We start from the raw sequence: 23,061 nt of genomic DNA, 5'->3' as shown, positions 1-23,061 counted from the left end.
AACGGATGTCTTTTGATCTAGAAAAGCTTTGTGAAAGATTAGAGTTTAATCTCCTCTTCTTCGAGATTAGACTTTTCAGGTAATTTAAAAAAATAATATTTTTTTAGCGACATTGTCCCTCATTTCTCTGTTTCATTAAGAAATTTAAAATTTCTTATGAAAACCCAAATTGAGTTAAATTGGTTTAGCATTTATTTTTTTTTTAAACGAAGTTAAATAGGTTAAGTATTATCATATTTTGAAATAAAATTATTATAATTTATAGTATTTTTTAAAATATTAATTTTAATTAAAATTTTTTTGACTATTGAGGATGTCGAAGGAGACATAGGGGATAGTCATTGAATAAAGGAAGATGGAGAAAAGCATTTTGTTGACAAATGAGTGGCAACAAGAGAGTGAAATAAGAGATTTTGATAATAAAAAAGTTTTAAAAAGGGGGGAGGGGCTTTTATTATCTTTGTAAGACATCGTCATTACTTAATAAAGACGAGGGACGAGAAACAAAATATGAAGATCAAAATGATTTAGAAGTATAGAGATATGGTCACTGTTAGCAACACGAGAGGAAACAAGACGAAGGTCTTATAATGAAAAATAAAAATAGGAGGAAGTAAGGAAGCAATAACGAGGAAAATAAATGTAATATTATTTAAAAAAATCAATATGTGCGAAAAAGAAAAAACTTGGATTCTCAACTGAATCGATTATTTGGCCATATATCAGAATTGATTCGTCTACGGGGCTCTCAACCTGACCGTATCCGACCCGTTTAGAATTGGGTCAGATATGGATCGAGCTTAATCCTTTCTGGTTCAGACCCGTCGACATGCCTCTCTGAAACCAGAAAATTCCCATAGTGTACGAAGACTAGAAATTTGGGCAACCATTCACTTGACGCCGCTGCCATGTTATGTGGGGTTCCAAATCCATTAGAACCGTGGCCGCTCATCTTACTAACTACCCCACTAGCTTGCTTCGAATCTGCGCCCTTTCATCTCTCCGTTGCGATGGCTCTAAAGCTCTCGTCTCAGCTTCCTTTGCCCTTACAGAAATCTCACAAGGGTTCTCAAAGATGGCCGATTCCTCATCCAATCCCATCCACCAATCTCGCAGGTTGTGGTTGTTCCCTTCTTCCTTCGGGTGTCACTTCTTTGAGCCGTCGCAGTGGTGGGAGGGGCGTAGTTCATGCAGTGAAGGAGGAAGAGACGCTTCCCTCGGCCCTAGCTGAAGCAGATGTCTCCAAAACACCCTCCTCTTCTTCCAAGGTTGTTCTCGTCATCGGTGGGACTGGTGGAGTAGGTACGCGGTCTGATTTCCTTACCTTATCATAGCAATTCTAATTATTGTTGGAGCAAGGGATTTAGTTAGATGACGACCAACATGGATGCCATCTCGGGTTTGAGAGTCTTTGTTATTTGCATTCTGTAGTATTTGGAAGATTCATATATGAAAGTTTAATCGGGGACGTTAACATTAATATAGTTTTCTGATTGATATGCTTTCTTTCGTTTGTAGCAAAGCTGATTAGTGAGTCAAGATTGCTTGATTCGATCAACGTTTTTAATGTTGAAAGAGTTTTAGAGATCCTTTGTCGGGGATTATTCTCTTTGAAGACTGTAGTAGCCAAATATGATGTGTCTTTATGGCCACTAAATTATACTTATTGGATATCAAATCCTGCAAAAATTCGCTGAAATGGATATTTCAACTGTAGTGAAAGATATCTTGGAGAATCAAGTCTTTACTGTATTGAAAGATTCTCGGTACGATGTAAATTCGTTGCACAGATAACAGAACTCATACCAATAGGATAACCAAGTTTTTGAATCATGAACTGATTTTAACTAGTTACTGATCAAAATTCTTTTCCTTGATAAGATATCTGAATGGTTAGCGGGGCCTTTGACATGAATTTATTGGCTATTGAGTTAAACTCGGTTTAATGCTTTATTGGCTTCTTATCAATGATAGACCTTTTATTGCAACCTTTTACACACATCTCAAGGATGAAGTATGATCTGACAATGTATCTTTTAAAAACATCGAAAGACATAATCATATTGACATTCTTCTGGTTCTTATTACTAAAAGATTTGTATAATGGACTTTGAATGGTTTAAGCACTAGTATATCTTGGAAAAGGGAGCCTGGTCCACTTTTTTGAACCATGAAGAAACTCTTCTTGGACTTCTCTGCATAATTGATGCATGGTTTCCATATATCTGTATCTTGTTGAGAGTTTCTGTGACAATTTAAATTGATGAGAATGACAATGCTAACAATGCTACAACAGACCTTTAATTGATGTTTCCTTTAAGATCATTATTTGGAAATGTTAGAAGCAGTTTATATTATTCCTTCTCATTTTGTACACGATTGGAATTTCCTTATAATTTACTACCTCTGTTTTTGAGGTTTATAATGATTTTCAGGAAAAGGAAATCTAGTTCATCATCTGATACAGCAAACACTTAAAATCTGTTCAGCTATATGGGTGGAACACACTTGACTTAGAGTAGTGGAAACTATAAATTTCTACTCCATACTTCATCTGCAGTTTCCACACACTTACTTCAGTGTGTATTTAAAACACTTAGCAATGGAAAGCCATTGCAGGGAAATTGTCTCTTCTAGGGCTAATGTTAATCTTGAGGTACAACCAAATCAAGTCTTGGCATTCTCAGTGCTTTACAAATGATTAATTGCAATAATTTGCATGCAGGACAGTTAATTGTAGCATCCCTCCTCAGTAGAAACATAAAATCACGCCTACTTCTTAGAGATCCTTCAAAAGCAATATCTTTGTTCGGTATACAAGATGAGAACATTATCGAGGTACTGGGGTCATTTTCTCCACTTAACTTGTTCTTTTATCTAAGCTCGTTTCTTAGCTTTTCTTTTCTTTTTCATTTTTTCCTGCTGGTATAATGTGGAATGGGTGACTGCAACAGGTACATAAAGGTGATACAAGAAATCCAAGTGACTTAGATTCAACCATTTTCGAGGTCTGTTTCAGTTTTCTTTAAGATTTTAGGTTTTGAAGATTCATTTAAAAAGGAACTTCTATTTATCATACTTAAAATCAAATTATAGGACTCTTGTTTCATAGGGAGTGACGCATGTTATTTGCTGCACTGGGACTACGGCTTTCCCTTCTAAGCGTTGGGATGGAGACAACACTCCTGAACGAGTTGGTAGGAACTATGCCTGTCTGCATCCCACATTTTCATTTGAGACATAGACTTTTGCTTCAGAGATTTTACTGATTTACGCCGATTGCATTAGTTTACTGATGAAAGAAACTTTCAACTTATAAGGCTGTACAGGTAAAATAATATGTTAATGCAAAATTCTGCTAGCAGTGGATTGTTTTCAAGATACAAATGGGAGGATTATTGGGTATGAATTCGACAAAGAAATTCTTTTGGCATACACTAAAAGTAAAAAAATTGAACTAAGATTTCTGATTTGGGACCTGGAGCAAGCAAACATGAAAGTCTTCTTAGATGTCAGTGCATCTAGCAAAAACACCTTGGGTGATGAAGTCTAATTGTTTCATAATTGTCTTGTTTAGTATAAGAAATGTTCTTTAACTTTGCAAGACCAAATATCTTTCTACAAACTAAGCTGTGCTTACGTTAAAATGTTGCTTCATTTGAAGATTGGGAGGGAATACGGAATCTTGTTTTGGCACTTCCTCCCACTATTGAGAGGCTCGTTCTTGTGTCATCAGTTGGTGTTACAAAGTACAATGAGTTACCATGGAGGTATGCATTTCTATTTAATAGTTAGGAAAGAACATTTGATAATTATTGAAATCAATAAATTAAATATGTGGAATACATTAATATATTGGATAAGGACAGTTTCTATCATCTTCAGGAAAGTTCTCTTAAACACCATTAAATAGTTGGGAAAGAACATTTGATAATTCTTGAAATCAATAAATCAAATATATGTGGAATACATTAATATATTGGATAAGGACAGTTTCTATTATCTTCAGGAAATTTCTCTTAAACACCCGTGATGCTAGCTATTTTATCTATTTTAAGTCTGTGCAACTGCTGACCTCCTTTTTTACAACAATTTGTAACCAAATGAAGTGAAAACTGATTGCTTCTACCTGCCAACCCAAGTATATAAACTCAGATGATTTTCAGGGATATGATGAGATGAAGCAGTAGGATAAGGCAAAAATGATACCTCCATTTGATCCTCCTTGCTGATTTAAAGATGGCTATAGACATGTTTCATTTATCCTTGCTTATGGTTTTTTCAGCATTATGAATCTCTTTGGTGTTCTAAAGTTTAAGAAGATGGGTGAGGATTTTGTGCGGAGTTCTGGCCTACCATTCACCATTATCAGGTGATTTATATGTCATCTACATATATGAAAGTTTGTCCTTGAAATTTTCTGCTAGTTTGTTTTTGATATAATGAGATCTTGAAGTCTGTTTCTTGACAAAGTCATTATGCTATTACCAGGGCTGGGAGATTGACTGATGGACCATATACTTCCTATGATCTAAATACGTTGCTTAAAGCAACTGCAGGAAAACGACGTGCAGTCGTGATAAGTCAAGGTACTTGATATCTGACTTATGAGACAGAATGAAATCTGGAACTTCTCAGAATTTCTTCGGTTGCATTGGACTATGTTAAGACATATAATTGTTATAATGTCTTCGACTGGGAACATTGGCCATCTTCACTCTACCATTTCATCAGGGTTATTTGTGGTAGTGTCTCTATGGTTATCTCTACCTGCCCGGCAAGTCTGTGTTGGCTTGCTGTATGCGAAAAATGAGTTCTTCCAAGCTGTTTTCCCATACGTGGGATTTCTCATGGTGTTCCTGGGGTATCTGTAACATGCTAGGAAATTGTTTATTTTCCGCTCAGTTAATTTTTAATTTGTTGCTGCTTTATTCCTGGAAATCGTTTGTTGCGATTACGAAGATAATACTTTCTGGTCTAATGGTCTCGTGTTACATGTGGACTGCTAGAATTTCTTTTTTGTATTACAGAAAGAAGTTCTTCTGCTTGAATAATATCCATCCTTGACTACTGTTGGTTCTTTTGTTAACAAAATTTTCCATTTCCTTTCAGGAGACGTGCTTGTTGGAGAGGTTAGCAGACTTGTAGTTGCCGAAGCCTGCATACAAGCTCTTGACATAGAGTGTACCAAAGGACAAATTTACGAAATCAACTCAATTGAGGTACTCATTCCTTGATAACTAACTAAAATCTACTCCCTGAACCTTCAAGCTCTTCAAACCTGAAATCAATGGAATCGTGAGGGTCACAAACAGACAACTAACATATGTATGTTCACATTTCTTCTTTTCCTACCTTTTTTTTTTGCATTTGTTTTGCTCATTTTTTTTCATGCTTTAAAGAACAGTGAAACAGAACTCTCTCTTTTTATTTGTTCTGTTTTATTTGCATTACCTTTGTATTGGAAACAATTGTTTCTGGAGAAGGGAAATTGAATGGCAAGAGAAAGGTATGGGATCGAGTTATTAATGGAGAAGAGGATAAATACCATTCAGTTATTTGGCTTTCTTTTCTTTTCCTGATTGAAAAAAAACAAACTTATTAAGAAGCATCCTAATAAAACCAGAAACAAAATACCAATATCAAACGATTTTTGTATTTAAATTTTCAGACATTTGCTTATAGAGCAGAAAGTAAAAAATTAAAAAAGAAAAAGAAAATGTCATGAAATGAGGCCTAAATCATTGTTCACAATTTTGCATGTTGATGGCATCAAATGCTAGTGTTCCATAAATTACCAAATTTGTGGATTACAGGGAGATGGACCTGGAAGTGATCCTGAGAAATGGAAGGAGCTCTTTAAAGCTGCTGAAGCTAATTAGCTGGATGATAGAGCTCTATTTTCAGAGCATGTGCAGAAAACCTGAGTTTTACTCATTGTAGCAGATGCCTTGACTAATATATGTTGGTATGTGAAATAATTTTGTCACCTTGTATTATCCTGTTGTCATTATATTCATTTTCCTGCTGTGACATACTGTTTTCTTGACATGTAAACCATTAAAGTTTGTCTATAAGACAGACAGAAACAACTTAACATAACAACAAAACAGAGAACCGATTAAAATGCAAATGGTAACACACATAGTTCATTGTTGTTGCTCATGGAATTATATAATTGATCTTTACCTTAGAAACAACTAGAGGAGTTGTCTCATGTTAAATAATGTGATTTTACATCATGCATTGGTTGTGTAATGCAGATTGAAAGCCCATCTTATTCAAAGGTGTTTTCTTTTGTTTTTTTGTTTTTAGTTCATGTTGGAAGCAAATTTGAGTTGCACTTTATCCTGCATTAGTAGAGCTGAATTTTTAGGTCATTCTTGTTAAAGCTTATAGATACATTGGGTCATTTTGTAAAACTTTATCATCATTTCTAAACAAATTGTTAGTATGAATCATGCTCTTTATTTCATCTAATATTTAATTAATTTTTTAAATACTTATATTTTTATTTGGGTTTATGTCATGTATTTATGTTTAGTTCGCACGTAAAGTCTAAGCGTAAACTAATTTATTTTTTTTGAAATTAGTAAGTAATCATCCCTTTTTAAGTCGCTTAGTGTTCAATTAAAACTTTCATTTAATACTCCTTTCTCATTTGGTTTTGCACAATGTACTTAATCTTTATTCGTTCGTACGTCAAGTCTAAACCGACATGTTCGTAAGAGATCTGATTATAAGGCTTATAAATATATTTAGGTCATATTCTAACTACTTAATTTTTTAGGATTAGTTATTACATAATCTAAAATTATATCAATAATGATCATATTTTTATGTTATAGCAATCATAGACAACCATAGGCATCATAGACAAACCATCACTAGCAAACCCTCACACAATCCTTAAAACTAGGATTTAACATAATGATGATGACATTAGCAGGGCTCCACTATCTTTGTGGGGACAACACACCAAGGAAAACTCCACACCTCATCTCATCATGGCCTGTAAGGGATGTGGAAATTGTGTTGTTGGGCCATTGAAAGGATGACACACACACACACTCACTCACAAACTTATGGCTCTCATGTCACCCAACCACTCTTCTCCACCACATGGTGGATCAGTGTCAATCATAGACTATTTTTATCCCCATGACAAAGACTCTTTTTTGGTCCAAAGTGAGATAAAAGGGTGTCAAAGGTCTTTAATTTAGCACCCAAACCATGTGCTCCCTCCCACCTCCCTTTAGGTTTCATGGTACCTTCTAGATCATAAATTATGCCTTTGCCACACTAGAACATGTCACCTCACCATTGAAACATCTTTGGTTGTCATCATCATATTGTGCATGGATTCAGGTGCATTGCATGTTATTAGTGCAAGTGCTTTAATTATTGTGGATTTTTTTCAAGTCCTGTTTGACCCTACAACCATTTTGGTGATAATGTTTTGACTTTTTTATGCTTATCTTTTTAAAAAGAAAAATTATTATTCAAATTCAGAATGTACAATAATACATTAATATAAACTATTTGATTCTTTTGTCAGCATTAGTGACTACCTCTATAATTTTATTATAGATTTTATATTCTACGAGCTGAGAAATTAATGAAAGACAATTTGGAAAATAATTTTTTTTTCTATTGAAAAAATATTACTTATTGTTTGTTGCATATACTTCTCTCAAAGTAAGAAAAGTGAATCCGAATTGTGATGTGTCAAATGAATATATATAATATCTCAGTTATTTAAGGTCAGCTATACTTTTATTAATATCCTTAGTTAAATTAAAGAAAACACTTATTTCTATTTGTACCATCAATACTAAATATTTCACCTATTTTAACTATTATATACATTACTCATCTTAATATTTTCATTTTAACAACATAAATTTTATTATCATTTGTAAATATGAGTAATATTTTATAGAATATGATAAGGGATCATCGTCGATTGGTCATTAGTGTGGTCGGTAAGTTTACGAGGAATTATAGTAATGGGCGTACCCACACGATTTTATTCTTTGTAAACTTACCGACCTTATAGACCTTATGAGTCATTCGTTTTAATATTTCTCAATTAATGTGAGATTAAATGACCTTATGTTTTCTCCGGAATCAAGGGTTCATAAGTCTGTCGGGTCTTCCTTATTTTTAGAGATACTTTTTGAACTCATATGTTCCGAAAAGATAAAATCGTACAAGTACACCCATCACTCAAAACAAACAATTCCTTGTATCTACGGGCTATATGATCCACAGACCAAATAATATCTTATGAAAATATTAATATATGTCCTCGCAAAGAATTGAAAATAATATGAGTGGGTAACAAGATCAATGACTAAGAATCAGCCTTTTTTTTTTCCATGAATCAGATGGACAAATAGGACTCGGTTTCCGTGTCATTTCCTACCCATCACTACCATCATTACTTTATCTTTGAATCTTTGGCCGGCTGTCCACAATTCGATTATGATGTCGACATAAACAACTGATTGATTGATTGATATAACGATAGTAAGGTTGCTTGGATGCATTTCCCTGCTGCTTCCATCTCTCTCAGCATTCATCTCTCGATGTGATTCGAGCATTTCTCGACCACCGTTGGAACAGTGTTGAAGTTAGATTGAAGATTTCGATGATGTAACATTATCTATTTTTGCCTCAAATATTAAGTGCTTCTTTCCGTGAATTAAGGAGGCACTCAAAGGGAAATTAAGATTTTCTAGATTTAGCTGCATCAGTAATTGGATTGAAGATTTTGATTTGGAGGAAAAAAATCTCTTTTTTGATTTTTCATGGGAAGTGCCTCCTAATTTTAGAATTTTCGAATATATTTTGTCATCTATTATTTCTCATTTTTCCTATTATAATATTTTTATACTGTATTATAATATTTTTAATTTTATCAAAAATATTATATATTACTTTATAATGTTTTCTTGATATCATTGAAAATACTATAACATAATATAAAAACATTATAATTGAATCAGCTGATAAGTCTATAAGAAAATAAAAAAAAATAATGGTCAAATAAATAATATTTTTATATATTAAGAAAATATTATTACAGATTTATAAAAATACGGATATTTTGCGGAAAAAATCTAAAAATTAAGCTCAATGATGAGCTATATATATTAGCAATAAATTTGCTGCCCCTTACGTTGTTACGCAGAGTCATACCGGGCTATACGCTTGTGTGGAGCCTACACTAGACAAACACGTGGTCTACACGATTCTCCAGTTAGAGGAGAGGTAAGGATTGTATTGACCTACAATGGGTAAGAGAACATATTTTGGAAACAAAGAGGGCAAACTGTACGCGAGTGGCGAGTGGGTCTACGCAGGCGTCGACCCGAAGCGTCGCTTCGTAGATCCGAAGCTAGTGCTTCGGGACGCCACTTTGTCCCTCTATAAATTGACGGCTTCCCTCGCGTTCTTGAAACCAGCCGTGGGAACTCTGACCTCTCTTACAACAACCCATCACAGTCTCCGGAGATTTTGGGCAGGGGGATCCCCCGGTAAGAAGGTATACATATCTTACATCTTGTTGTTGCAAGCATGCGTGCCTGCAGGCTTGTAGGGTTCTTTCCGAAATTAAGCAAGATGTTTTCTCGATCTGTGTGTTGAACGACCTGATGTAGATGTTGTGGGCTCGGTAGACTCTTTGCTTTATGTCCCCGTGATCTCCTGAATTTTGCGATTTTTGTTAGATCTGGATGATCTGATCTCGGTTTTGCTCTTTCCATGAGGATATGCTAGACTGCTTTGCCAGATCCCTGAATTGAGTTGTCCTTAGGGCTTCCAATTAAGGTGTTTTTGCATATTCTCTCCCTTTCACTCCATACTTCTCTTCGGATGATGGAATACGACTTTCGATACGTCCATCAGTCGATAAACCAAATCCTCAGACTTCGTGTTTTAGGGCAGATGCGGAAAGATTGTTGCTTTGCCTTCAGAAAACAATACCTATGCACTTTATGATCCACGAACAAGAATGCCTTTTTGGATTCTCTTGGAATTGCTTAATTTTTAACCAAAATTAGATCCGTCAATTATGCTTCCCATCATCTTGAAGTAGATGACGGGAAAACAATAACTTGGATTCTTTCATTTTTTTAGATTAACTTTTCTAGAGCTGGCAAAAGGGGCAAAGTGCCAACTTTTGTTAGGTAGATTATATTGTCAATTGATCTTGCGCTTGAGCTTCAAATTTGTATTTTGCCTTTTGGATTGTTAGTTTGAACTTTTGAAACGAGCAATTTAGACGAGTAAAAGAGACAAATAGGTGCCGGATTTCATTTGTTAGAGCCAACTGTTGTCCATGGACCTTGAGCTTTAAGTGTAAACTTTAAAAAACTAAGACTTTAAATAGGTTTATTGTAGAATCTTTTTGTTCTTGTTTGGTTTTTAGGAATTTATATTATTCCCCTTTTATGACCGAGTATTCTTCCAACACCATATTTGGTATACATTTGGTTTCTTGTATTGATAAGGAAACAATACTGCAATAGTCGAATTCCACTATTGGATATACAAGAAGAATAAATGAGTAGATTATGTGTCTGACTTCCAAAAAACTAGTTTGCTAATGCTTGTTAACTGGTAGATGAAATTTAAAGAATAACTGATAAGGTACTTACAAACGCGATGCCACTGTAATGGCACTATAGTAGGAAGTAAGAGGCACCATAGTCACAAACTTCGAATCATTCTAATGGCATTACATAAGAAAAAGAAGGTACCGTATTGTCAAATAAAAATATTCTAAATAATCTTATTATATCATGTCGAGGAAACAAAAGGCACCTTAGTTGTAGCCATTCAACCTTTCCGATGGCATTTGGAAATAGTAGGTACTGTGTTATTGAATAAAATTTTCTAAATTAGCTTAATTCATCATTTTGTAATCAGAAAGGGAGGCCACAACCAGGAGTCAATGAGTCCTATGGCAGTGCCCTCAGGAGCGGCAGGCAAATCAACACTAAACCCAAATGCTCCACTCTTCATCCCGATGGCATTTCAACAGGTGGAAGATTTTTCACCGGAATGGTGGGAATTGGTGAAGACAACCACATGGTTCCGTGAACATTGGTTCCATCAGCACCAAGATCAAGAAACCTTTGATGCTGATGATGAGGTGGATGTGACCAACCTGCTGCCCGACTCCTTTGATCTTGGAATTGTTGATGAATTATCCATTCCAGAAGCCGAGCTTGACTATGCAGCTTTGTATCTCGAGTTTGGAGATCAAATTTCAAAAGCCCTGGAGAAAGAAACGATATTCTGTAATGGTAATTGACCACATGTCATCCAGAGATATATCTAATCATGCTTAATAACTAGATATGAAACTCTTTTGGTGGTTATTCATTCAACTGTGTTCTTATGAACAGGGTTTCTGAGTGATGAAGAGCTAGAGGTAAAGAGCCTGGGCTTGAAACATCCAAAGAAGGGCACCAGACCAATCCTAGAACCAGCAAAATATTGGGAGAAACCTGCGCAGCTCCTGAGCCCAAAGTGCAGTCCTCGCCGTATAATCCAGCAGCCTCGTTGAGTATCGTCTGAGTGCTACTTTGTCAGTAGCAATCCATCTCCAGGGAACAGGGTACCTTTTGTATAGAGTTAGAAGGCTGCTGTTGTAGTTCTTTGTAGTCCTTCAAACAAAAAGGTGTAGAGAAGTCAGTGGAGTTGATGATAAGGTGTTATGTAGTGTCATTGTTCTGTGTCCCACGTAAATTGAGTGCAGTGTATGAATGTTTTAATCTTAAACAAGCCGTCCTAAAATCAGCAACAATCTAAGAGACATTGGAAACAATATTTTGTGGTATAATTCCTTAGATGGTTTGCACCATATCTATATTTGAGTGGTGGTTTTCATCAGAAAATATTGTTTTGGATGGCTTAAAAGTGCTCATGAGACTGCAGAGAGAAAAGTTACATTGCTTGTGATTTTTCAACCAATCCAAAAATTTATTTGTTTTGTCATCTATAAGCACGTTAGAGATTGTATATCTTAGAGTTTGCTATATTTTTGCTCAATTGTATATAATTAAGGGTAAATTAAAAAAATTTCAAAGTTCTAATTTTTTATTGTCCTCGTCTCTCTTCTCATTTTCGTTTGACATTTTACTCTCCATCGTTATATTTATTATTGTCCTCACTTCTCATTCGATAGGAAGTTGATGTGAAAGGGAGATTGCTTTTTCGATAAAATTATGTTGGTTCAAAAAACCTTCGTACAATGAAAACCGATTTCGACGAAATCTATTTAGGAGAGAGGTTAACTTGAAAGCGTTTTCGTAAAGATAGCTTGAGAATGTATGGAAGAGCGTAGTGGATGTAAATCAAATTAAGAAGTTTACGGTAAAATAAATTGCTCAAATATAGAAATGCAAACCAGAGAAGAACATGCCGATTTTATAGTGGTTCAATCGTCGTGACCTACATCCACTCCACCGATTCCTCTTTCGTCGAGGCCACTGGCATCCACTATCGATCTTCCTTTAATAGGTGAAGATCAACCTCCTTCTTACAGTTCTTTATCTTTTTACTGGGTTTAGAAGATAACCCTTACACCCACACTTACTCCTCTCTCAAACTATTTTAACACTTAGAACTTTGAGAGGAGTTTCACACAAGATTATAACAGAGTTTCTTTTCTTTTTACTCTCAATACTTGTGTGTCTTAACCAGGGATGAGAGGAATATTTACAGGCTTCAAGTTGATTCAAACTTAGAGCCTAAAAACATCTCATCCTGGGTACGAGCGATACCACCGCTTGGCATCCTGACACTTGGCGGTATCACCGCTTGACAGAGCTCGGAGACCAAGCTCTGGCGGTACCACTACCCATACCACCTAGGAGATTAAGTCTCCCAGGTGCCACCACCGGCCAGGCTTTCAGCATCTTGGTTAGGCCTTGAATCCGGCCCAAACTAGCCCAACTTCGGGCCCAGTTGACTCTTAATAGAGTTGATGGGATTACCTCCCAATCCCAACTCCAATTATATGCTAATTGCGATTCTTAAGACATATTCTAAGCAAAATAAGTATGGTTTCTTCCGGCGAGCTTCCGGTGATCTTTCAACGAACTTCTGACGATATCTCGGTAATATTCCAACGGACTCCCGGCAAGCTCTTGGACTTCACGATGATCTTCTTTGGCAAGTTCCGATGAGCTTTTATGGCAAGCTCCGGGACTTCTCGGCAAAACTTCCGACGAACGTCCAGACTTCCAACGAACTCTCGAACTCCAAACAAAATTACGTTCTTGACTCCGGGACTTCATTTTGCTTCATGCCTTGCTATTGTAGTTAATCATACACATATAAAAACATACTTCGATCTAGACAATTATTACTAAGCATGAATCATGTCGTTCGGTATGTCATTGGTCTATCGATACTTCGTCCGATTCTTCGGTGCATCATCCTCTCTTGCGGCCTATTGCTCAATCAGCCAGTTGACCTCCGCAACTCGATATCCTTAGCGCAATATTCATTCTTTTTGGCTTGATGCCCAAATCTATGGCCCGAAGACTTCTATCGATACGTCGACAAATCCTTCAGCGCGACATCCAATCTTCTGACATGTTTCTTTGGCCCAACATGATTCTTTCTACTTTAATTGTCTTATCCTGATCGAAGCATCCTACGTCACTCAAAATGCAGATCAATTCATAAACACTTATCAATTGGTTTCATCATCAAAATGATTATATCATCTTTTAGAAGAAAAAAAATGATGTTTCATGAAAATAAACAAAAAAAAAAGACACCTACTAAAAAATAATAAAAACTTGGGGTCCTTTTAAGAAATTTGCCCTATAATTAAATTTCGATTATAACCACTTATTTGGAGAATGTGCTAGAAATTAAAAAAATTAAGGATAAATGTTGGATAAAATTGAGTAACATTAATGTGAAAAGTATTCCCATTATTTCATCTCCCAGATAATCATTTTCTTTATTAAATGACATTTACAACCCCAACCTGTGGCTTTGTACTTCTCATCCCCAAATGTAACAGTCTACTCAAACAATTTTATATAGTTTTATATTTATAACTTCCTATATCATCAATCTTAGCTATATATAACATAAGTAAACAAACTATGGCTCAATCTGAGATGTTGAACAGAGTACACGGCATTCATCTACAAACCGAACAGATCACAAGATGAATCCAGAAGCAACAGCAGAAGAGGGATAATTAATAAATACGATCACAAAGCCAAGAAAAATATGGATGAACACGTTTGACAGTACATTCTCACAAGACAAGCTGTCTTGTGGAGTTGCTGAAGAGGTCACTGATACAGAACCTGTTGAGCCTTCACCAGTTTTGAACCACGGTGGTGTCTTGGATTGGAACCCTATCAGACCGGGAATGTGGCTAGAACACAAGCTTTCTTTACCGATGCCAGGCTCGACGGTATCCAATCAACAGCGTCCGACGACTCGCGATACCCTCTCGAAGAAAACATGACACATGGCTGTGCTGAACATCATGTCCTCCTTCATCCAGTCCACAGCTACCCTTTCTAGTGTCCCTAGCGAAGAAACATGATACATCAACTCGCCTTCTCCACCTTCATGTTGTATCCATGTTAAGCTAAAACTGTAGCCTGCCAGCAGAACAAACAGGTAATGGCATCAGTAAAATTCACCTCCACGGGCAGTAGATATTCTCGATTCTGGATGTCTCAGAATACTCGAACTAAATGGGCACAAATCACTTGTAGAAACCACACCCTCGTAATATATTTTACTTAGCATGGTGAGATGAAGATAACTGAGATACATAAAAAGAAAGATAAAAGATCATAAAGAATGCACTCTCTAGGATTGATGGTATACAGGTAATGCAAGCTTTTTAACAACAGACTGCAACACATTGATGACTTCCATGTTAATTGGCATCATCATAAATAATCACATCCTCACTGTCAGATAACAAGCAGAATAACACTGCTACAATCTACCAACTTAGGCAATCTCTAGCTAGCTCGAGAACTACATCCTCAACTTCTGGAGCTATTATATGTGAACACACACTCTGATCGCTGGATGCGAGTTTTATGAACATACACACTGATTTGACAAAATTTGGTATCGAAGCTAGAGTATAATCTAAAATGAGTCATACCAAGGTCTAATAAATAGATAAAAATATTGGAATTTGAGGCATAAAGTATGTTGCCAAAAAAATTATATTCTATTTCATGTAAATTTTAATGACTCATGTAATTTGAGTTGTTACAAAAAGTTATTAGTAAATTACCATTAAACCCATGGAAAGAAAGAACTTTTTGATTTGTTGAAGCAAAGAATAGTATAAAATGAAGAGAAAAATGCAATCACCTCTGACACTAAAAATAGCACCAGACCGATATGGGAATCGATATTAGCAATATATAAAAAAAATAAACTGGAAACTTGAAATTAAAGAAAGAAATTATCTGGCTAGGTATACAAAAAATTACCACTCCTTTTGTGAACAACCAAAAGACGAAGACTTTCAGCTTGGTTATCGACAGAGAAATCCATTCTGACTAAAAAATTTGTAAGAGTCTGGAATACACAATTGCTAAAATCTTCTGAAGCATCACCTGCAAAAAATTAAATAAAATTATGGTAAATGCTTCCAGAAAGGACAAGCAGACTGATAGCAAGTTATATACTCCGAGACATACTTGAACCAGCCAAGTGTTTTCTGCAGCAGTCTGGCTGACAACATCCCAACCGAGGAATGAAAAGATGCAGAAATTTGATTTCAAAATCAATCATTTGATGATGAACATTTATAAACATGATGAGAAAAGTGTTGTAAGCCAATATCAATCACTCACCACCTTGTTCTCCACTTTATAGCTATCATCAGTGAGGAAAACTACTTCTTGATTTTGAGTCCCATTTTCCTCACATAAGTATGGTGTTTTCTGTGTTGATGAACATTTAGGCATCTCTGTGAAACTAATTCCAGGTATTGGACAAGGAGATGTCAACAATGAATTGTCATTTATGTCGTTCTGCTCCGCTAAACGATTCTGAAGTCTTCCAACTTCATCTGAGAGCTCCTTGGCTGCCGATAAAAATCAACATTTTGCAGTCATAAATGTCAAACTCCAAAGGAAAGTTAAGAACTTCCCAGGCCACAATCATAGCACCACATACAGAAACTCGAACATGACAACCTAAATTTATCACTTTTGTCCTAAACAAGACCACATTGTCCAGACTAGAACATGAGAAAATGAGGAAATCACCCAAAAATAAAATAAAACCATCAAACAGAATAAATCCATCGACAAATTATTTAATGTTATTTGATGTTGCTACAATGCAGGATCAGTCACCCTAAGAAGTTCTGAAGTACCAGAATTATCCTGATCTACGTGGCTAAAAATCAATGCAAAACAACAAGAATCTGAGTTCATAAAAAAGATAAAGACACATTTTTTCCTTACATTTCTTGCTCTCTTCAAGCAGTAACTTCTCGCATTCAGCAGACTGCTCCTGAATGGAATACCTGGAATCAGAGTAGCACAAAATTCAATCTTTCTTCACTTTCCTGATAAGTAAGACTGCTCCAATTACTTCAAGTCATCAGTCGATTAAAACTTACAATTTCGCACGAAGCCGCTCATTCGTATTCTTCAATTCTTCAATCAGGTCCTCCACAGCTGCAAGAAACTCGATTTTCAAGCCCATCGAATATTTCTAGTAAAAAAACGTTGTGCAAATATGATCGAGGGGTTCCCAGCAACATTAAAAACTCTACCAGATTGATAACTCCTCAGATCAGCATCTTTTGTATCGTTCCACCCCTCCTCCTCAAAGAACTTCCTTTTCTGAGAAGAGCGAGCTCAAATCACAAAAAAGAACAACCAGATCCTTGAGCGCCCAAACGAGACAGAGGCGAGAATGGGAAAAGAAGCACCTTCAATTTCTTGTATTTTTCGTACAGTTTGGTGTTGAGCGACTCCATCCACCCCCCGAAATCAAAATTCCTAAGCGCCTAAGACTTCGTACCTGAGATAAAGGTGGGAGAAACCGATATCAGATGCCAAAATAGCATCGAATCTGAGACCAATTAAAGGTAGGGTTTTGGGGGCAAACGGGAAGCGGCGATGGAGAAAGTGGACAATCAAACATGAGCGGGAAGACGATTGGAGCGGAGATACTTAGATCAAAAAGTCATCGATCGTCTCCGACCGGCTCGGCCCATGTACGGCCCAATAACGTTGCAATTGAATCGACCAAGATTCGAATGTGGTTCGAAAGCAAATGCATGCTCAGACCCAATGTGTAGTCCGAATGGAGACATGAGTCACGTCTCGGCCCACATGTTCTCGAGAGGTCGTCAATGCAACATGTAGCCGCCATGATAGCCGACACATTCTTGGGTGGAACCACGTGCATCGCCATGAAACGATATCATGAGGGTGACGACGTAACCCCCACTTATCCCCCTTATTACTTCTTCGTTGACCTGAAAACACCGAGCAACACTGCTCAGCATCCTTTTTACTGTTGTTCGATGACAAAACCAGCATCATCTGTGATCAGCAGCAAACAGTGAGGACGGGCATTATTGAAGCGGTGGCAGTACAGGCATCCACTTTCCAGGTCACCTTGTCTTTGGATCGGCTTCCATCATTGGAGTACTACAAACCCACTTGTTTTCATGGAGAAGAGACATGCATGGAGATTATACTCCCACTGTAGTTCTGAAGGGTGGGTGAAAACTATGGGAATATAGGCTGTAGACACCGCAGAGACAGGTGTGACGGACCCACGCGGTCGCACTGCGGGCATCAAACACTGCACCTCGCCAGGTCTCGTTCTCGTGCTAAGCGACGCCCGTCTCGTCTGCGATGGACATCAATGGAGCACATGACGAGCTTCTGCAAGCAGCAACTGCGTTCGACCAGTTTTCTCGAGATCGACTTCCCAAGACTTTTGAGTCTTTGACAGCAAGCATGGAGTAACCTTTGGGTGGTTGGGGTAAGTGAGAGACTGGAGTTGTGGTAGTGTGGCAATAACATGCAGACCTGTGGAAACAGTCTGGCTTTTTGTGGACAGTCCTTTCCTCTTCCTTTTTGCCACCTACTGCATGGATCCAACAGGAAGAAGGCCCTAGCAAACGCCAGTGGAGGTAGAAGAAGAGAGGCCGAGAGCTAAAGAGAGCCATGGTTTGTTTCTCCTTCGTGAAACGCTGGATCTGGTTGTTAATGGAGTCTCTGAGTTCAGCTCCCAAAATATCACTGAAGAACTGATCGGTAAGCAATTGTTTTGTGTGGATTAGATCAGTGTAGAAGAACATCTTGAAGCGTAAGTTGAGTTTATGTCTGATGCTAATTGGATCAATGAACTTTGACCGGGTTATTCTCTGTTTAGATTTTGCTTTTTGTTTGAGCGAGGAAAGTATTGGCGATTTTTCTCACGATTTACGTTTGATGCATAGGGATGGATCTCATTAATCTGTTCCTCTTTCTATTCGGCGGAGAGCAATAGCTTTCCATGGATCAGCTCTATGATGATGAGCCCTGTTCTTGGTATAAGATCATGGGTGGCTGAAAAGAAATCAATGATTGCAGAAAGAATCAAATGAATGATTACAATCATGTCATTATCCTTATTCCCTATCTTACAGAACTATTGTCGAATTTTCTGATACTGCAACAAGCTTCCATGTTCTTTTAGGTAGATGTTCTTTTTTTGCATAGGATCTCAATTCACATCTATTCTGTCTTTTGATGGCAGCCATATTGAATCCTATCCGATTAACTATTTGTGCCAAAGTTTCATCTTCATCTGCTCAGCCACTGATCTCAAGTAGTGACCAGAGTGAAGCTGCTGTTCATCAACACAGCATCTAAGAACATCTTTCTTCTTAGAGAATTAAGATCGACACAAGCAGCAGCATATCGATCTTAATGGTTGTCGATGGTCGAGAAAATATACCTGCAAATTTAGGCTGATCTTTGGTTTTGTCATACTTAGATCATAGAAAATAACTAAAATCGACTGTAAAATTCAGGATTTTGTGACAATTATCTTATGGCAAGGAGGAAAAGTTGGTTTGATCGAGTGAAGAGATTATTTGTCTCCGATTCTAATGCAAAGACAGAAAAGGTCAGAGCTCTGCATCGTAAGCTTTACGCATATATATTAGATGAGATATTAGATCGTCACCTTATGTTTACCCTATTGCAGAAGGAGAGGAGAAGGAGATGGCTGGTCTTAAGGCTCAAGTCCAAATGCTCGCCGGCCCTTCCAGTTCCATCAACGATGAACGCGAGATCACTCAAGGAAGCAGAAGAAGAGCAGAGCAAGCACGCAATGGCGGTTGCAGTCGCGACTGCAGCAGCTGCTGAGGCCGCTGTTGCTGCTGCTCAGGCTGCTGCTCAGGTGGTTCGCCTTACCGGAAATCCACCTTACCATCAGAGACTTGAAACTGCAGCTATTAAGATTCAAGCTACCTTCCGTGGACATCTCGTAAGTTCACACACAGCTTCACTTCGCTTGATCCTACTAGCATTCTACACGAAAATTGTGGTGGATACCGAAGGATTTTCGACTGTCATATTGATCTTTTCTCTTTTTGGTTTTCATAGATTCAGCTTGCAATCTGAAAAATGCATGCTTTATGATGAAAACAAATCATCGAGATTTACAAAGTACATGATTTCTTGCAGGCAAGAAAAGCTTTGCGAGCATTGAAGGGCTTGGTTAGGCTGCAGGCTCTTGTTCGTGGCCAAGCGGTGAGGCGTCAGACCAGTCTTACTCTCCAGGGTTTGCAGTCACTGATGAGGATTCAGTCAAAGGCCTGTGCTAGCAGATTGAGAGCTTCGGAAGAACAAGCTTGTGAACTTAAAGAAATCGTTCATGCCAGGCCCAAGGAATCAGATGACCTGAAGTTGACAGTAAGTTCCTAATTTGCTCGCCCGGTGAATTTTTCCGGCAATAGAGGTAGTAATTCCTGTAACTTTCCGTCTTGCAAAGCTTCATAAGATCAGTGAGAGAAGATGGGACAGCAGCATATTGTCCAAGGAAGAGATCAATGCCATACTCAGAAGCAGAAGAGAGGCTGCAGTAAAGCGATTGAGAGCTTTGGAGTATGCCTCTTCGTATCAGGTCCGTCTTTTCTCCTGATCAGTTCAGTCGTCATCCATCCATGTCTGACATCTCCTGCTGGTCCATTAGGAGAGAAGGAATGCCCAGAGACCATCGACACCAGCAGGCAAAGAAGTGCAGGCTGATGACCTGAACCACAGGTGGAGGTGGCTCGAAGAGTGGGTTGGGGCACAACCACTGGACAAAGACGTCGTGGAGATCAATCCCCTGCCAGTCCCAGAGAAAGGTTCTCGTGATCAGCCAAGCCCTATACCGGACTCACTCGTTTTGGACAAGGAGAAAGCAGAGGAAGCTCAACTGAGAGACTTGGCCAGAAGGTCCTTCATCAGGTCAAGAACAACGTCTGTCAGAGACGATGACTCCTTCTCAAGCTCTCCTTCCTTCCCCAGCTACATGGCATCCACAGCATCCACCAAGGCACGGTTCAGGTCGATGAGCACGCCGAAACAGCGGGCGGGCGCCGGCGACGTCTGCTTCGATCAGTTCACTCCCTACTCAAACAGGATACTGTCACCATTCCATTCTGTCGTCAGCGACATAAGCCTCAGCAGCAAGTCCAGCAAACCTCCATTGGCTCATCAGAGATCGCCACGCCTGAAAGGTCAAGCGGTTCCGGTGAGGTCTCACAGGCCTTCCATCGATCTCAGCTTCGATTCCCAGTGCCCGGTTGCGAACTGGGATCAGCACGGCGCCTTCAGGTGATCTGCCGACAGGGGTGTAGATAAAGCAGCTCGAAAGCAGTGATTTTGGGTTGGAGTTCTTGCGGGAAACTTGTTTGAAGTCTTCTTTTGCCGGTGTTGGTTTTGGGTTTGCAGCTCCTACATTTTGGCAGCTACCGCATGCATATACATGATATATATATGATCTTTACTGATATGTCTCTCTGCGCTTAAACCTTTTCTCTTCTCTTTTTGGTGGTGGAAAACAAATCTATGTTTCACCAATTAATAAAATGGTTTTGTTTTGTGCAAGAACTCCAGAACTCTGTTGCTGCAACCCCTCTTGCTTGACTCCCTATGCTTGCACGCTGTTCTTGGTTCTGTAGCATCAAAAGGCCTCTCAAGTAACACTAATTGGATGAGTAAGAGACTCCTAAAGCATATTGGAGATGATAAAGATTACTCAACCGTAGACTCACCATTAATGAGTCATAAAGAAAGAGTGTGATGACAGCATCTTCACTGTAACTCTTTATTCGAAGCAATATAATGCCATTTCAACTTCCAACTCCGAAGAGTGAGGTCGAAGTTTCCACAGGTAGTCTTCATGGCGTACAGAGTGAAGCTAAAACTTAGCCTTGGCCTCTCCGTCTGAAATCCACTGATCACCACCGCCTGCTCCGCCTTCGGACCGGCATCCGGGAACGCCAAGCACGCTGTGTTTTGGCTGACCTGTTTCATGGAGTTAGCACCAAATATGGTCCGGTTCTTGCCGTCCGGGAAGGATCAGATGCAGAGTTTCAACGGCTTCACCGTGGGCGTCCGCGGGATCTATCTCCTTGGTGGCACCGGCAACGGCCTTGAGAAATGGCCGGCAGATGTGACGACTCTTCAGGGTAACGTAACCGTGTGAGAGACTGCCGTGCTGATCTTGACGCCGCCATGGCCTAGCGAGTCGAGCTCGAGCATTCGGGCCGCGAACTGCACCGCCTGCCCGTTCACCGGCGCGCCTTCCTGGTCGACCAAGCATGCAGGATCCGATGGATGCTTCAGCGGTGGAGTCGGCGGCATGGGGTGGAAAGGTTCGCTCCCGAAGAAGGCCATTCCAGGCAAGCTGACCTCGGACGTCAGCAGACAGATCGCGAGCTGGGGCTGAAGAGTGAGATCCGACCGAGAAAGGCCAGCGACGCCGGTGGGCAGTGGAGCATGTGGCGTTCCTGCAAGTGATGGCCACTGGAGCATGCAGAGTATGAAATTTATATTGCTTGCATAATTTTTTTTCTATATTACAAAATGATATAATTCTTTACTTATATATTAATAAATCATTAAAATTATTATTATTATTATGTAAAAATAAGTGATAAAGATAGAATATATATTATCATTATAATAAACTATCAAGGTATTTATAGTCTAAGCTGATTGACACCTTCAAATATATTGGATAAGACTTCAAACCGAAAAGAAAAATCTATCAATTTGACTCTATGAGTCTTATCCTTGAAATACAGATAATCTCACAATTAATATTTCTAAGTGTTTGAAGGGTTATAATTAAAGAAGACAAAAAGTAATTAAGTTGATGCCTCACATTACTTAAATGTACTGTGTTTAGTATAAAGGTTTGATTGGTGAATTATTTAGTTATGTATATAAACACCATTTAGTTGGATATTGAACACGAGAAAAAACTTAAATTAACTTTACTGTACTCTCATTAACATAAGAGTTTGAGTGATTTATACAGTCATTAATGTGTCGAGAGTGGAAGAAAACTTCAAGTTAATTTATAAAGGTTTAATGAAAACTATCACCAATATTGATGGCATCAATTCAGGAGTTCTAACTTAAGTTGTAGCATGAAGAAACTTGTAGCAATAATATCTAAAATAAATGCATGCATAATATCCAAATCCATTGAAAATTACCGATAAAGATTTACATACATACGTATGTATGTATGTATACTCAAAAATATATTATATATGTAATATATATTGAGTGATTTTCTAAGAAAATCCTATATTTTTAGATTTTTTTGAGAATTACCCATCAATCATATATCCTTTTTAAATATCTTTTCTTATGTACCGATGTATCGGGTGAACCGATTAAATTATAGTATTTTTATACTGTATTATCATGTTTTTAATAATATCATAAAAACAGTAGTATAAAAATATTATAACATAATATTTTTTTGATATTATTGAAAATATTATAATATAGTTTA

The 23,061-nt window shown here is 38.0% G+C and overlaps 4 protein-coding genes across 10 annotated transcripts; 3 read left to right on the top strand and 1 right to left on the bottom strand.

The window, feature by feature from the left end:
- Window positions 1-939: 939 nt before the first annotated feature.
- On the top strand, window positions 940-6,035 carry LOC135632843 (sanguinarine reductase-like). 2 transcript variants are annotated; one of them, XM_065141664.1, is made up of 10 exons: window positions 1,168-1,302; window positions 2,436-2,656; window positions 2,731-2,838; window positions 2,955-3,008; window positions 3,113-3,197; window positions 3,665-3,770; window positions 4,286-4,372; window positions 4,492-4,589; window positions 5,113-5,222; window positions 5,817-6,035. In XM_065141664.1, exons 2-10 carry the CDS (start codon window positions 2,603-2,605, stop codon window positions 5,880-5,882), a joined length of 768 nt encoding a protein of 255 aa, XP_064997736.1. In that variant the 5' UTR covers window positions 1,168-1,302; window positions 2,436-2,602; the 3' UTR covers window positions 5,883-6,035. The 2 variants fall into 2 exon arrangements, with proteins under 2 accessions (XP_064997735.1, XP_064997736.1); XM_065141663.1 differs by lacking the exon at window positions 2,436-2,656 and having other exon boundaries at window positions 940-1,302; window positions 2,726-2,838.
- Window positions 6,036-9,406: 3,371 nt separating this feature from the next.
- Window positions 9,407-11,739, top strand: LOC135632306 (protein EARLY RESPONSIVE TO DEHYDRATION 15-like). Of its 2 annotated transcripts, none has more exons than XM_065140763.1 (3): window positions 9,407-9,542; window positions 10,936-11,315; window positions 11,418-11,739. In XM_065140763.1, exons 2-3 carry the CDS (start codon window positions 10,961-10,963, stop codon window positions 11,576-11,578), a joined length of 516 nt encoding a protein of 171 aa, XP_064996835.1. In that variant the 5' UTR covers window positions 9,407-9,542; window positions 10,936-10,960; the 3' UTR covers window positions 11,579-11,739. The 2 variants fall into 2 exon arrangements, with proteins under 2 accessions (XP_064996835.1, XP_064996834.1); XM_065140762.1 differs by having other exon boundaries at window positions 9,446-9,550.
- A 2,465-nt stretch (window positions 11,740-14,204) lies between these two features.
- On the bottom strand, window positions 14,205-17,283 carry LOC103978562 (uncharacterized). Its single transcript, XM_018823404.2, has 9 exons — window positions 17,146-17,283; window positions 16,967-17,058; window positions 16,808-16,877; window positions 16,652-16,709; window positions 16,494-16,555; window positions 15,876-16,108; window positions 15,720-15,753; window positions 15,510-15,635; window positions 14,205-14,651 (listed from the first exon to the last, which is right to left on the bottom strand). Exons 2-9 carry the CDS (start codon window positions 17,012-17,014, stop codon window positions 14,467-14,469), a joined length of 816 nt encoding a protein of 271 aa, XP_018678949.2. The 5' UTR covers window positions 17,015-17,058; window positions 17,146-17,283; the 3' UTR covers window positions 14,205-14,466.
- Window positions 17,284-17,829: 546 nt separating this feature from the next.
- On the top strand, window positions 17,830-21,140 carry LOC103978561 (protein IQ-DOMAIN 12). Of its 5 annotated transcripts, XM_009394395.3 has the most exons (8): window positions 17,830-18,308; window positions 18,494-18,654; window positions 18,793-18,968; window positions 19,070-19,164; window positions 19,246-19,527; window positions 19,728-19,955; window positions 20,035-20,166; window positions 20,236-21,140. In XM_009394395.3, the coding sequence occupies exons 4-8, from the start codon at window positions 19,090-19,092 to the stop codon at window positions 20,866-20,868; spliced, it is 1,350 nt and encodes a 449-aa protein (XP_009392670.2). In that variant the 5' UTR covers window positions 17,830-18,308; window positions 18,494-18,654; window positions 18,793-18,968; window positions 19,070-19,089; the 3' UTR covers window positions 20,869-21,140. The 5 variants fall into 5 exon arrangements, with proteins under 5 accessions (XP_009392670.2, XP_064996956.1, XP_009392669.2 ...); XM_065140884.1 differs by lacking the exon at window positions 18,494-18,654; XM_009394394.3 differs by lacking the exon at window positions 18,793-18,968 and having other exon boundaries at window positions 17,831-18,308; window positions 18,494-18,732.
- Window positions 21,141-23,061: the final 1,921 nt, after the last annotated feature.

This window comes from Musa acuminata, chromosome BXJ3-3 (genome assembly GCF_036884655.1).
Source record: "Musa acuminata AAA Group cultivar baxijiao chromosome BXJ3-3, Cavendish_Baxijiao_AAA, whole genome shotgun sequence".
Taxonomy (NCBI): domain Eukaryota; kingdom Viridiplantae; phylum Streptophyta; class Magnoliopsida; order Zingiberales; family Musaceae; genus Musa; species Musa acuminata.
This window is presented reverse-complemented; position numbering and strand designations above follow the sequence as displayed.

Bases quoted from the DNA above. Each gene is read 5' to 3' on its own strand.
- LOC135632306 (XM_065140763.1), top strand. From the start codon at position 10,961: ATGAGTCCTATGGCAGTGCCCTCAGGAGCGGCAGGCAAATCAACACTA. The intron at 11,316-11,417 runs GTAATTGACCAC...TCTTATGAACAG, and splicing joins AGAAACGATATTCTGTAATG to GGTTTCTGAGTGATGAAGAG.
- LOC103978561 (XM_065140884.1), top strand. From the start codon at position 19,090: ATGGCAAGGAGGAAAAGTTGGTTTGATCGAGTGAAGAGATTATTTGTC. The intron at 19,165-19,245 runs GTCAGAGCTCTG...ACCCTATTGCAG, and splicing joins CTAATGCAAAGACAGAAAAG to AAGGAGAGGAGAAGGAGATG. The intron at 20,167-20,235 runs GTCCGTCTTTTC...CTGGTCCATTAG, and splicing joins AGTATGCCTCTTCGTATCAG to GAGAGAAGGAATGCCCAGAG.
- LOC135632843 (XM_065141663.1), top strand. From the start codon at position 1,011: ATGGCTCTAAAGCTCTCGTCTCAGCTTCCTTTGCCCTTACAGAAATCT. The intron at 3,009-3,112 runs GTCTGTTTCAGT...CTTGTTTCATAG, and splicing joins TAGATTCAACCATTTTCGAG to GGAGTGACGCATGTTATTTG. The intron at 3,198-3,664 runs GTAGGAACTATG...CTTCATTTGAAG, and splicing joins CAACACTCCTGAACGAGTTG to ATTGGGAGGGAATACGGAAT.
- LOC103978562 (XM_018823404.2), bottom strand. From the start codon at position 17,014: ATGGAGTCGCTCAACACCAAACTGTACGAAAAATACAAGAAATTGAAG. The intron at 16,710-16,807 runs GTAGAGTTTTTA...AGTTTCTTGCAG, and splicing joins TCTGAGGAGTTATCAATCTG to CTGTGGAGGACCTGATTGAA. The intron at 14,652-15,509 runs GTAATTTTTTGT...TTCTGCTGGCAG, and splicing joins GGTTGTTCACAAAAGGAGTG to GCTACAGTTTTAGCTTAACA.